Source organism: Carassius auratus, chromosome 18 (assembly GCF_003368295.1).
Source record: "Carassius auratus strain Wakin chromosome 18, ASM336829v1, whole genome shotgun sequence".
In the NCBI taxonomy this organism is placed as follows: domain Eukaryota; kingdom Metazoa; phylum Chordata; class Actinopteri; order Cypriniformes; family Cyprinidae; genus Carassius; species Carassius auratus.
In genome coordinates, this window is record NC_039260.1 from 9813844 (window position 1) to 9829244 (window position 15401).

The following is a 15401-nucleotide window of genomic DNA, read 5'->3' on the forward strand; positions in this document are numbered from 1 at the left end:
ATCACCATCAACCCTGATTTTTCCTTCCTGTCAAAGTCAAAGTAACACGGCTCAAACATTCGAGTTCAGCCCCGCAAGGAGCTCTTACATAAACAGGTCACAGCGGCCGCTCACTGCCATTTACAGCAGAGAAAAGCACCAGAAAAAAAGAGACTGAGCTCAGAAGCGTTTACCGCAAATGAGTGAATCAAGTCACAAGAGAAAGGCAAAGCTAAGTAACCCCAGCGTGCTATAATGACAAGTGCTTGTTAAGCATACATTGAGGTATTCACACAAACAAAACCGTACATTAACTTCCTTACAGGACGCACTTAATAAGATTAAACCACATGCCACAGCTGCACACACCACACATAAACCAAGACACCTGCTGAACGCCTGAGAAAATCAATTCTATTATCTACAGAAGAAAATTCACAGTGTACTGAAATCACCTTCACATTAAGAGACAGAGGTCCACAATACATATACACATACATATCACACACACACACGTTAAAAAATCTCTTCTGGATCCACTTACTAAACATCAACAACTCATGACTGACTACTAGGAAAAAGCCTATTTTCTCAAGACCCATCCTCCACAGAAATCCCCCACACATGAGGAGTATTTATAGCGACGTCATTATATAAGAAAGGCATACATCCTTTAATTATTTAACACTGCTGAACGCATGATGGTTTGGTATGGGGTTGGTTGGGGGATGGTGGGGTTTTCTCCCACAGAGTCATTGAAACAGAGCTTGAGAGATCGACAGGCACTGCTGGAACGCTAAAATTGGTCATGCCTCTCTTATAATGTTTGTGGCCTATTTTAATGACCCTCTCGAATGAACCACATTTCTGTGTGGTGCTCCACAGACCAATTTATGAAAATCTAATGAAAGTGTAAAACCATAGCCTGCGTACAAACTCACAGATTCAGCCGCTCAGGCATTCTGATGCAAGTTTCCTCAAGCAAAACAAGAATCACAAACATGTATGATTCAGATAACACACAAAGAGATCTTCTATTTGAACTGCACTACATTACAGGCATGTATGATGAGGCATCTCCATTTTGAACGACACTATTTGTTTTCCTCAAGCAGCTAAAATGAGAGCAAAATGGATGACTACATTTTCAGAAATATGTCAGCTTATTTAAAAAAAACCATGAATAAATCATTGCACCATACAGTATACTGCAAATCCAACTTGTTTCTTACCCTGAACTGATCCTTGCACCAGTCCAGGAAATAAATACCTGCCCTGATTATTCAAGAGAATATATATTTGTTGCTATATCCATGAGCCTGAGGCATCATTTATTAGATTATATATATGTCTGCTTAGCCTTCAGGGTAGCTTAATAGATCAAACGTATTTATTTTAAGGATGTACTTAATGTAGTCTGAGGGGAAGCACAAGTATGTGCCACATTTTGGCCTGATAGTAAATTCTCACACACATAAAGCTCTGGAATTCAAGAATGAAAAGAAAGTCTCTGTGAAAGTCCAATGAAATCAAAATATGAGTTTAGTGGCGTTAGTCCATGTCTGTTAGCTCTGGAACCAAATATATATATATATGTTAGTTTACTCATAAAAGTTGACAAAATGCATTTTTACTTTTAAAAATAGGAGACGAAGGGCAGTGGAATGGAAAAAAACAGCAACGGAATAAGGTCAAGAGAAGCCTTTTTTTATTTTTATGTAGCCTTGATATCTTGATACCGTTTGAAAGCGACTAGTAAGTTGCAAACCATAGTTCACTGCTGACGTAATGTAAAAAAAAAAAAGAGATGATCCCATCCAAACAGTTTCTAAAGGACGTTGGTCAACACAGAAAAACAAAGCTACATTCTGCAAGCAATTTCGTGGAATAAGGAAGGGTTACATTCAAAATATTGTTTTCATTTCAGACAGTAATAGAGATGTCCGGCCCTGTTCTTGAGGAGGTAACTGAGGTTGTCATGAAATGTAATAACCATAGCTTTGACAACAACAGAGTGCTCGATGAAATATAAGGACATGAGTGGTTGAGGTGGGGAAGGAGGCTGGCAGAGGACCAGTAACTGGCGCCTGGAGTGACTAAACTGCTTTCGGTGAGAAACAGCCTGGACTCATCCACACTGACATTTTAAACGGCTCCTGCCTCATTTCGGTTTGGCTGTTAAGTTTTAAGGAAGGAAAAAAGGAAGGTGGTGTGGCAGAGTTGTTCAAGATCTGGCCTCGAATTCCTGAGGATGTACAGTAGGCGGATAGGGGCCCAGAGGTAACAACGTAAGATGCAGTGCTATAAACAAAGATGCTTTAGTAGCAGTACTTTTAAAGGGGATGCTTTTAAAGGCAGCCAGTTATAAGGGTAAGCAAGGACACTTACCTTTCTGTTCTCCAAGGACTACAGACAGCAATTTATATGCTAGAAGGATCTTGTCTCAGCCTAATTTCAGAGCCGCATCATATCTCCTCAGACAGTTGGAAGGACAAAACAGCCCCAAAAGGGCTACACATCGACAAAGGCCTGCTTGTTCTAGATACCCCTGAAGTCTGTCACAATGACTCTAACCCATCATGACTGCCATACAGAACAACAAAGAGATCAAATAACCTCTGATCTACATATTTAAACCAGGCTGATTAAACCAGACATTTTACAAGCAGCGATTCGAGCATTCGAGAGCAAGTTTGCGATGCACATATTATACCATTTGGAATTTTGGGGCTGGTAAGAATGAGAAAAAAATCATACTTACCTGAAATGTTTTAAAAGATTAGTTCATTTCCTGAATAAAGATTTCCTGAAATTTTACTCACCTCCATGTCATCCAAGATGTTCTTTCTTATGTTGAAAGGAAATGAAGGTTTTTTGGGAAAACATTCCAGGATTTTTCTCCATGTAATGGACTTCAATGCGACCCAATGGGTCGAAGGTCCAAATTGCAGTTTCAATGCAGCTGCAAAAGGCTCTATATGATCCCCGCCAAGGATTAAGGGTCTTATCTACAAAACGATCAGTCATTTTCTAAAAAAAAAATAAAAAATGCTAAAAAATTATACTGTTTAATTACAATTCTCATCTTGCAATAGCTCGACCTCACATATTACCTAGTCACGTTGGATGTACAAAGAAAGTCAAACACCCTTTACAAAAAAGATAAAATTATGATCATTTTAATAATGAAACTTCAATTTTAAATATTCAACCCATTAGCTGCCACTTAAGTACACTATATGGAGAAAAATCCTGGAACGTTTTCATTAAAAAAAGTGGAGGAAAATTATGACAGAAAAAAAAGTCTTCAGTCTTGGAAGACAGGATGGGGGTGAGTAAAGTTTTGGGGAATGTATATGCTGGGAGTGAACTAATCATTTAACGCTAGTTTCGTCATCATAAACTGTTTAACTCATACATTTTTCTGCTAACAAAAACAAAACAGCAAGAGATGGTACAGGCTGAGAGTACTTTCTGTTCAGTATGTGGCATGCAGTCAGCTGTCAAAATATTACAAATACACAAAATATCTTCTGGGTGGTCAAAATTACACATAGTAGGACATAATTACTTAGTACAAAACAGCATGACATATTCAACAGATTGTATTCTCAGATCTCACAGCTTTCTTCCGTGTAAAATTAACATACTTTCTACTCTGTTTATCTGCCATCGCAGACAAAATCTATATGAGTTTTCCTTTCGAGTGATACCATTTCTGTTCTATCTGATAAACAGTTTAATATACACTTTTGTGGCAATATACAGCTCAAAAATACCTAGCCTAATATAATAAATCTGCCACGTTAAGGTGCATCAGGACTTCAATGTGATAGCATAACAATAGATATTAGGGCTGGGATAAGTGTGCTGTTAGACTGTGAGGGTTAAGACAACATTTCCACATCATAACCCTAATCTCTCTCAAACAGAACACGGTGGAGCAGCGGGTGTCACATCAACAGCCTGCAGCCAGAAATAACAGCGATTTAACATGGTGCCCATGACCAGTGCTCACTCAAACACCCAATCACCCAAACGGGATGCTCCCTGCCACCGTGCCATCACATTTAACAACATCACGTTCAAAACAACACAGCCAAGTATGTGCTCCTCCGGCTACGCCAAATCAATTCTGACATTTCCAAATTTTCAAATGAATTGTTTTTCGGAACTTTCTTTATGTCTGCCTGTTGAACTCCAAGACCTCTGTATGGATTCCCACCTATAATATTTGATGACTCCGTTGACTTCGTGAAATGGTGGTCACCCTCTCGGCCCACTCTCACTTCTGCACTAAAAAGCTTGAAACATACTGGTTCAGCACTCTTTTCTAGTGAATCTTGCTTAAATGTTCTGGCAAAACTAAAGCCATTAGGGTAAAAGCAAACAAAATGACTGACTCAGATGCTTGCGGTGCTAGATTTATTCTGCTTGTTTAAGATTTCCAATACTTTGCAATGATTGGGTGCTGGAAAATACCTTGGATGGGGGAGGGGGGGGCTATAAATTCAATTGATTTTCAACTGTTTGGATAGTGTTCTCATAACATGCGCTTCTGTCCATCCATCCAGCCACCCACGCACACAAACACTTGTCCGACTGTCCCCAGCCTCACCGAAAGGCAGCGCAAGGATCAGCTAAGCTTCTCTTACAGACACGTGTATGTGGAATTACAGTTCTGCTTCTTGTATTTGACAGCTAGAATGTAAAATGTGGTGGAAGGGAGGAGGGAAAGAGAGAGAGAGTCAAATACCCTGACACAACACAAACAGCTCCAAGCTGTTCTCTTTGATTTGCATGCAACATTCAGATACCTATATACAGAGCTAGAGATACTGTCCAAAATTACCCGCTAATGGTAACATACATAAATATAATATAAACAAATAATAAAGTAATATAAATGTAATTTAATTAATAATATATTTAGATACTTACAATTGTGCTCATAAAATTACATACCCCTAGTAGAATATGCTAATATTTTCATAATTTTATCTAAATAATAGGGAGCATGAAAATGGCACGTTATTTTTAATTAGTACTCTCCTGAATAAGCTATTTCACATAATAGATGTTTATATACAGTATACTCCACAAGAAAAATAATAACCAAATTCATAAAAAATTACCCCATTCAAAAGTTTACATACCCCATTATGTATCATTTCCAGGATGATTCACAACTGTATAATTTGTGATAGTTGTTCATTAGTTCCTCGTTGGCCATAAGCTGTTCTTCAGAAAAATCCACCAGCTCCTGCGCATTCTTTAGTTTTCCAGCATCTTCTGCATATTTGAATCCTTCCCAAAAGTGACTGTATTATTTTGAGATCCATCTTTTCACAATGAGACTGAGGGAAATTGAGGGACTCAATATATTACAAAAGGTGGAAGGCAACACAATGCATTAAGAGCCATAGGGTGTAAACTTTTGAACACAATTATGATGTGTACATTTTTCTTATTTTTGTTTAAAGTTTTTTTTTTTCATTTGGTACTGTACTTAAGAAGCTACTTAAATACTTCAATGTTTCCCAGAAGATAAAATAAGTACAATTTACCCTGATCATCCAATTCAAAAGTTTCTTGATGCATTGTGTTACATTCTTGAACATCAATAAATGTTTTCACCTTATATAATAGTTATGTATGAGTCCCCCAATTGTCCTCCATGTGAATCATAGTCACTGTTGGAAAGGGTTAAATTATGCCAAAAAAAATTTAAAACCAAAGAATGTGCAGGAGCTGGAGGACTGCTCAGGACCAACGAGGGACTCATGAACAACTATCACAAAACAGAAAGACAGTCGTGGATCATCCAGGAAACAACACGCAGTACTAAAGGTCCCGTTTTCCGTGCTTTTTGAATCTTTGACTGTGTTTACAGTGTGCAATATAATATGTGTTCATGTTCCTGCCAGTGGATTCATCTATTATTTTGTCTTGTGGAGAATATATAAACATCTGTTATGTGAAATAGCTTTTTCAGGACAGTATTAAATAAACAATAACATCCAATTTTCAAAATCCCTCTTATTTTGTTAAATTATTAACATTTTGCATATTCTGCAAGGGGCATGTAGATTTAACTGTGTGTGTGTGTAATGTGTATATATATATATATATATATATATATATATATATATATATATATATATATATATATATATATTAGAATTTTAAAGAAATATTCCGACAAATATTCAGCCTTCCTTAAGAGCTACAGACAGTATTCAAAACTGTAATATAATATAATTCAAAATTACATATTACTAATTAAAATAAAATACAGAACATACAAAATACTACATACTATCATTTCTTAAAAATATAATAAGATAAATATTCCAAAACTATACATACATAGAAGATAAGAGTCCAAAATTATAATAATAATATTTTAAATATTTATATACAAAACATAATTTGAGCCATGTATGCTGTAGTTCACTGGGCATTGTTGATCTGAGGATTGGCAGGTGTTAATTTTGGTCCTTGTACATGGACAACAGTGTGTTTATGTTCTATTTTTATCAGTCACACAGGGAAATAATTCTTACCATCCACCACACAAAAAAGAATGTATAGAAATGTATGGCGCTCCCCGTAATAGCCATGTGAACGTGAACTGGGTCAGCAACTCCAGTAAATATGCATTCACATCAGAGGCTAAACATGTTCACTGTCACAAACAATCACTCATATGCAAGCCGAGAAAGTGGCACTGAACTGCTATCTCTGAACCTGTATCCAGTTTTATTTAGTGATGATGACCTGACACTAGCTCACGTGTCAGCGCCAGAGAGTGTGTTCAGAAGCAAAACGGCTCCACCTAATCATAGTGGCACATGCACACAAAACAGCCAACCAAACAGCCTTCACAACTCTAGTCCACTTTGTCTACTATTCTTAGTCAGGTTTTTGGCTAGGCTCTTATGTTTTGTTAAAACAAAACCTGGCCTCACAATGAAAGTAAGCTAAAAAGAAAAAGAGAAAATCTATGAACAATTTGGTCCTAGATGTACACACTGGCTCTGTTTCTAAACCTAAAGAACGGCCTTCATAGGGAGCATTTTAAGCCATTTAACGACATGTTCTTAATGTGAACACTGTCCCATCACACTTCTTTTGGACAAAAAATGCAGCATCACATGTATCCTGGAACGCAATCCCACATAGCTCAATGAAACGAAAAAAGCCATCCAAAATGGCAACGGAAGTGAGATAAATATATTCAAGTAAAGTTTCAATTAATTAAAATGGGCTAATCAATATTTATATGCTATTTTATGCTGATTAGAGCATTGTTAGTTAGCTTAGCAACATGCTAACAGTAAACTCTCTTGGTATTAATTGTGAACCAGGCAAACACTATTTATGACACAAGGAGTTGCTGCCTATAGTGTTTTAAATCAGTCACTAATGAGGTTTCATTTAAAGCTGCAGTCGGTAACTTTTGACGCTCTAGCGGTTAATAAACAGAACTGCTTGCGTCTTGCGGAAGAACACCGTAGCCGGAACTACTTCTCTCTGTTTATGTCTATGAAGAATCACAAAGGTACTGGGTTACTCCGCCGCGGTATCCCCGAAGCAATCCAAAATAGTCCGAATATAAACACTTATAATAGGTGTACCCTAGTGATTCAGGACAAGCTAAAAACACGGTTTGGAAAATGGATTCATGGTGTACTCACTTATTATATACATTTTGTAAATTTTAAACACAAAAAAGTTACGGACCGCAGCTCTGATTGGTTATTTTTTACCGGGAGCGATGGAGTTTCTGCAAATGGCAATAGGACCACTGGGAGGAGCCAGAGAAGCTTGATTTTTTTCACAGATTATCTGTCTCATATTCTACTGTCAGGACATAATGACAGGTTTAACAAATATGTAAAAAATACATTTTTACAAAAGTTACCTACTGCAGCTTTAAATAATTGATTCAAATATTGTCACAATTGTTAAAGTTTGCCAAAAACTGAGCTGATGTGACTGGATTTAAACGGACTGGCTCTGAACTCAAGTCCGAGGGTTTGTAGGCATGTGACTCCACAGTTAATCTGCTTATGTCCCACCATTGTTTCTAATGAAAGACGATACATCGCACACAGCTTTTTCAGCGCGCTAATTAATCGCACAGCTTCTTAATAAGGCATAGAATTGCTGTTTTCATCTCTCATGTATCAAATGCAATATTTACAGTATGGCCTAGAAAATAAACAAAATGCCATTATTTGGCTTTTTTTTTAATTGGCATGTCTAAACGTTAGTATGTATGTGTTTGGCCATATCACTATCTCCCAGAGGAAACAAACAAGACCATTGTGCTCGAACTGGTTGCTGTGGAACAGGAATGAGGGATGAGGGAGGGAGAGAAAGAGATAGTATATCCGCAGGGGGAAAACCAGCTGGGAAATACTTGCAGCCAAGAGAACAGAATAACAAGAGCAGCCTCTGAAATGCATGGAAACCACCCCAGAGTAAAGCGGAAGAGGGTGAATGACCCAAGCGAACATCACAGACCTGCATAAACTGAGCAAAATAGAGACAGGAAGAGAGACTGAGATGGAGAGAAAATGTGCCCATCATTTTTCCAATCCACTGGCCTAGAAACTCACAAAGACAACCTGAACTAGAACACCTGAAAATATAGTGACACTCCTGACCTCAATTTTGGAAGTATATGCTTTTTTAATATAAATCAGATGTACTTGGCCTCTTACCTCAGTGTAAACGTTTGACCTTAATGCAAAGACAAATTTCAAAATGCTGACTTTACAGTCAATTTAATTTATTATTTTCCAGTGATGGCAAAGGTAAAATGTACAGTCTTCATTGTCACATGATCTTTAAGAAATCATTCATTGCTGATTTGGTGCTCATAAATCATTTCTTAAGTTGTAAACAGTTGTGCTGCTTCATATTTTTATAGAAACCATGATATATTAAATGTAATGTCTAGAAAGTTCGAAAGAAGAGCAGTTATTTAAAACACTGTCACTACTTATCAATTTAATGCATCCTTTCTGAATAAAGGAATTAATTGTTTTAATAACAAATCATACTGAACCCAACTTTTGAAGTCTATCAGTGAAATCACAGCTAAAATGAGTGAAAAATAACAAAATAATGATGAATATAAACAACAATGTGCACCAAATATTCAGCACTGAAGGGAACCAAATTTTAGAATGGGTCATGGCAAAACCCATATTGATCTATGTTGGCTACAGTCCAAAATATATATCCAGTTGAGCAAAAACAAACTTAATGACATCAAATCCATAGAATCTCATAAAACCATCTAAAGAGAGGAAATGAATGATACATGCAAGCCAGTGTGATTAATACTGTATATGGTTTATTGATTTTTCATTCCAGTTTTTGTATTATTATTCATGGGCTTTAAGTCTTTTAACTTATAGAAAAGTGTATGGAGAGACAAGGATTTGGATAATATTATGGCACAAATCCCCAGCTAGTATGCACAAATGTAGGAATGTACAAGTGCAGAGATTTCATCCTCACCCTAAGAGCTTCAATGACCAGATCTCTGGCCTCAAGTTCTCCCTCCATGATGCTCAGAAGGGTCAGGAGCTCTGGTTTGCTCAGGTTGTCGATGTTCAGCTCACATTTCTGAAATACACAGAGCAAGAACATGAGCCGTGTTAAAGGAAAATGACACTGCATATCTTAGATGGTCTACTAGGTCCTTGGCAGAAAAGGTGTTGAGTGGGCACCGATCTCACTGCCCACAGTATTAAGTTTTCCCTGAAACATTAACCAACTACTTTTGAAACCAGAAGTTCTTTCTCATCTGAGCTCCCTTGGGTAGCCATTTCAACAACAAAAATAAATACATTTAAATAAAATTTATATATACAGTATGTTTCAATGCAAACAGTACTTTTGTTGTACTTCATTCTTGCTTATGTTTTTTCATGCTAATGTCTGACATTTTATCAAAAACGGGCAAGCAAAGAACAGTTTCTGAAACATTGGTTCATCTTGATTAGTAAATCTTTATGGAAAGATAAATTACAAATCTTCATCTTTAAAACAAATACTGCATTTAATAGGGCCAACTTTTCACCTTGATGATTAAAAAAATAGTCCAAAGATCTATTAATAATAAAACAGCTTTAATGAACCGTCATTTTAATTCTAATACTCTGCAGATTTGTTTTAATGTTTGGTTTTAGTTCTATGTCTTTACATAAGATAAAGACTAACTAAACAGCAGCGATGCACTTAGCTGGAGGCAATCATTTAGACCACAGTGTAATTCAATTAGGAATATGAAATGAAATGAGATATTATCACAAAGCAAAGAAAATAGTTTCCGTGAGGTTGATATATAAGCTTTAAAAAAAAAGAAAAATTAAACTTGTTCTTCATTCATGGAGGACTATGTAATTGAACAACAGTCAGAAAAATACTATATAACTAGATGTAATACAGATTCTTCTGCTATGGAAGTTTAAATTTGCCTAATCAAAATGTCTTAGATTTCCTATATACTATATGTAAGAATTGAGTGAGTCTCTTTGGAAAGGACTAACTGTCACACGTGACTGATCTCTGTGTAATGAGAAATGAGAGAGTAGTAAATGGTTAATTAAACTGCGTTAAGTTTTTCAGGTCTGATCCTAGCTACAACACTGATTGTAGCATAGACAAAAAGATCTTCATCAGAAACTGTAAAAAAAACTCCTGTATCTTAAACTACAGATGTCAGAGTACAATATAACTATGATTTGTTCTTGAAGAAATTAGGAGATTTGCAACCCCAGTCAATGGTTGAAATCCACAGATAAAGCAATACAGAGTGTGCTGAGGTTGAAGAAAAAATGTCAATACAGGTCGGAGGGAGATGCTGTTGACCAGGTTTTGCACAATGCTTTCTTGAATACAGTGTAATGTTGAGGCAATCCTTTTTTCAAGCCAGACTGTGTACGGATGGGGTCAGACCACTTGAGTATACTTGATAAACACAACTCCCCACCAAATGAACTATTCATGGACCTTGCATCCTTCTGTAAGGGTATGTAGCCCTTGAGAAAGGTGTCTGGGTAGACGCACAAGACAGAGATTTATGACTTCATGCCAGTGGCCAATGGGCAGCGCTGAAGCCTGCGCACCTGTTCAACCCAACTCTAAATGTAAAGGGGCCTGGAGCAGTTAAAGCAGCTCTGATCGGTTGGGTGACACAGTACTCTGAACTATGCCAGCTGAGTCACTAAAATTCAGACCGATTTAGAAACATCTCCAGTGAACACCCCCCACCAACCAACCCGCCTCCGCTTCATTACATCTCCCTTTTCGCTACATATTTAAGCCACTCGGTGCATCACCGAAACATTAATCTGTATGTATTTGCTATATGACTGGCTATAATACTCAAAAGTGATGTTTTGTCTGTCAAGCAAATTAATTTAAAAAGATAAATGGTAAGATGAGGATACAGATCTTACTACTGAAACTAAAGACCGCCCTTTACCGTAAGACAGCACATGCAGATCAATACATTTGAGAGCAAGGAGAAGCTTTGAGCAAACTCTACTGGAGAGCTCTGAGCATCTCTCCTGGGGGTAATATTGATTTTTTTTTAAGGGAGTTAAGTGAGGTTCATCCATTTATGTTGAAAAATTGTCATAAGAATGTGTGAAATTCAATTATTGCTGCATTCTAATCAAAATGTACTCTTCATAAGAAAAATTTCAAATATATCAATCTGTAAAATACATTGACATTCTTAGAATAATATCTACATATCTAAAATGTATACAGCATAATACATGAAATAATAAACATGGACACACACACATTATAAATATTTATAGGAAATATATTTTAATAATTAATTTATTACTTAATATATTACACTTTATATATGCATTATATTTATATAACTATTTGAAACTCTTTTATATATATATATATATATATATATATATATATATATATATATATATATATGTGTGTGTGTGTGTGTGTGTGTTTATATATATATAGAAGTATATTTTATATGATGTATAGTTTAAAAAAAATACATCGAAATTGCAATAGCCTATTAACTATATATACATATACATATGTGTATATATTTGTGTGTGTGTGTGTGTGTTTATCTGTGGTTTTACCACAAAGCAAAAAAAAAAAAAAAAGACATGGTTAATATAGTTACCATGGTAACCACAAATTAACCATGGTTTTGCTACCCTAATCATAGTTTTACCGTTTGTAGTAGACTAAATGTGGTACAAATGGTAATCAATGGTACGCCAAAAAAAAAAACAAGGTTACTATACTCTTACTACAATACAATCATAAAGTGTATGTGTATATATATATATATATATATATATATATATATATATAATAAAAAATTCTAAATGTGCATTGTGCGATTAGACATTAGCCACGCTAAAAAATAAATAAATAAAATAAAACGCTGTTCATAATAATTTCATAAACGATTTCAATTATGACAGTATTTCAAAACGTGACAACATATAGTATAATAAACGCGACTGGTAAATATTTGTAATCATCTAGGCTTACCATGGTAATATTAAGTCGTGCGCAGCTGCATATTAAAGATTGCTTACAATAAGAAAAAAACCTCTTACTTCATAGCCTACAGCATTGTGCTCTGCCCGAAATAAAGGATACAAAAGGAAATCTGTCACATTAAATGTCACATTATAACAAAATATTCCCCCTAAAAATCTTTCCTCCTCATACAGACGAACCCCGTAACACATTGACTGATAGTTATGATTCACAGCACTGCACGATTCCTATTCTATTCATTCCATTCATTCCCAGTCATAATTAACGTTCGGGGTAACTATCACTGCGGCGGACAAGATGTCATTTTATGCTTAAATGTCCCTCACCGCCTCGACGCTTCCAGGGCCAGTAGTTACCAGTGTTTGAAGCGGAGGTGGCTGCTCCCCTTTCGCTCCGTCCGACGCCATCTTCTCACTGTAGAGGACTGTTCAATCTGAGGCACCACACACCACATCAAATAACGCATTCGGCACTGATTTAACTATTACACTGCTGCAAAAGAATCGCAGAGAGCCGATAATTCATCTTCCAGCTGTAAATACGTTAAGCAGGGCTGTGGATGTACGCTGAGGGCTAGATTTTGACGGGGAGCAGGTTGTGCGGCTCAGTCCAGATGTAAACCTGAAAAGAGGTGTGATCCTACAGCCTTTGAGGGAGTGACATGAACGCGATCCTATTTTTGAACTGCTTGGGTTAACCTCTCTGTCGCCAGTGGATTTCGTATTTGAAGATGTGGTGAAGATGAAGATGATGAATGGAACTTGAGGTTATGAGATTCCTTTGATTCATAAACAAGCATAAAGACGTCGTTCAAAATATGGGCTTCATAAATGGCTGGTTTGGATTCACCTAGAACTATGTAACACATTCCAAGAGAGAGAAATATTACACTGAACAGCTCTTTTATTAAAAAAACGTAAAAAATAAAATTAAATTAAAAAAAAAAAGTAGTGCAAAGGAAACTGATGGCTATTCCCCACATGAATAATACAAATATTTTATTACATTTAGTGTTTGTGTGGAACATGTGATGTAACGCAGATTGCACTTCATTACATAACTTTATGAAGGCTGCCCACACAAGAGAGAAAAGAACAGCAAACTACTCAAAATGACAAAAGGGTATGATGGTGAAATGAATAATGCTTCACTGAGTTTGCCATAGCTATATTTGCTTCGAAATCAGCCACTTGAAAGTCTCAGGTCAAAACATTTGTGGCTAATATCATGACGGCAGAATGTTCAAATTGAGGCAAAATATAAATATAAAGCTAGTGCTTTCCTATGAAATATGAATCTTGAAAAGTAAATATACAGTTTTATTATTATTATTATTAAAATACATTTTCTGCTCTCACATAGTCTATTTCTTCTGTGTTGCTATAGGGATAGGGTAGCAATATTTACCTTGATGATTTAAGAATTTTCAATTCATAACCATAGATCTATATGATTATATCTATAGATGAGATAGATAGATAGCTATATGATTTTGATATTACTGCTTTCGCCATAGCCCCTGCTTGACCTCTTTCTCAGTGCTAAATTACAAGTTGGAAAGAACTGCATATTACCTTGCATGTAACACTTTAAGCCACTTAAGAAAATGCAACAGATTTGATCTTTAATGTTAGACTAGTTTCCATTATAATACCTAGATGACTTTCTCATGGTCCTTGAAGGCTTCAGTCCTAAATAAAAAATTAAATGGTATCAAACTCTTATGAGAACTGGATGCTACTCACAGAAAGTAATTTGATTCCTTCCCGGCTTGGGGTTACTGGTTTCGGGTATGAAGAGAAGGCCGATCCATAATGCACTGCATTCTGTCAACTGCTCACAACATAATGTGGTCTTATTATCATAATGTGAGCATTCATTATATATAACCATTTAAAATAGATTCACTCTGCAATGGCTCATATAGTGGGGCCTTAGTTTATTATGAGGAAAACAGTCCATCAAAATCAATTGATTTAACCTGTAATTAAATCTGCTACATAAAATCTGCTGCAGACATAGACATTTACATGTGCAATTATTTATATATTTTTCTCTTATATATTTTCACAATAGACATAAATGTGTAAGTATGTTCGGAATGCACTGTAACTCACAGACTGGCGGCCCCTCAGCTGATAGCATAATAAATAAATAAATAAATAAATAAAAAACACTGAATATCAGTTATTGACTAAATGCTAGCCTTTATATGCATTACACACATGCATACATTTAATTATTTGGTCAAATTTATTTATGGTTCAAAGTTAAATTCAGAACAGAAACAGCATGGGACGATTAACGTTAAAATGCAACCTTTTATTTATTATGCATAGGCTTGACTCTTGAGTCACATGACAAACCCATGTGTAAGAATCAACCAATCACAGCGTTTGTTTGAGTTTTCGTAATATTCGTTCTTCAGTTGCACACAGCTCTAACTTCCAGTGGTCCTCAAAAGACAATAACAGTCTTAAGAAAACTCTCGTTAAAAGAGCTAATTCTTACTATCAACTGTCAGCTTATGAATGGACGGTGGACTTTTATTTGCCTTCTCCATAAAAATGAGCGTCGCACCGCACAGTGGATCGTTTCGCGCATCACAGCAGCTGCTCTGGGACTGGGCCGAATCGTGTGCTCATTTTAATGTCGCTGTTAAAGACATAGTTCACCCAAAATATATATATATATATATATATATATATATATATATATATATATATATATATACAGTATATAATTTACTCACCTTCATGTTGTTTAAAATCTCTTTGACTCGTTTCAGTGGAGCACAAAATGAGATATTAAATAAAATGTTAGGGGCTAACAGACTC

General features: G+C 36.0%; 1 protein-coding gene across 3 annotated transcripts in view; it reads right to left on the reverse strand.

Annotated features, from left to right (window-relative positions):
- LOC113118389 (cortactin-binding protein 2-like) overlaps positions 1-13312 on the reverse strand; it is a 40476-nt gene extending 27164 nt beyond the window's left edge. The window contains exons 1-2 of one of the 3 annotated variants that reach the window (XM_026287517.1): positions 12921-13305; positions 9517-9624 (exon numbers count right to left, since the gene is read on the reverse strand). In XM_026287517.1, coding sequence (XP_026143302.1) covers positions 9517-9624; positions 12921-12971 — 159 coding nt within the window. In that variant the 5' untranslated portion in view covers positions 12972-13305. Of the gene's footprint in view, positions 1-9516; positions 9625-12890 lie in introns of all 3 variants that reach the window. The other 2 variants (XM_026287516.1, XM_026287518.1) reach the window with 2 other exon arrangements.
- Between the last annotated feature and the right edge of the window lie 2089 nt (positions 13313-15401).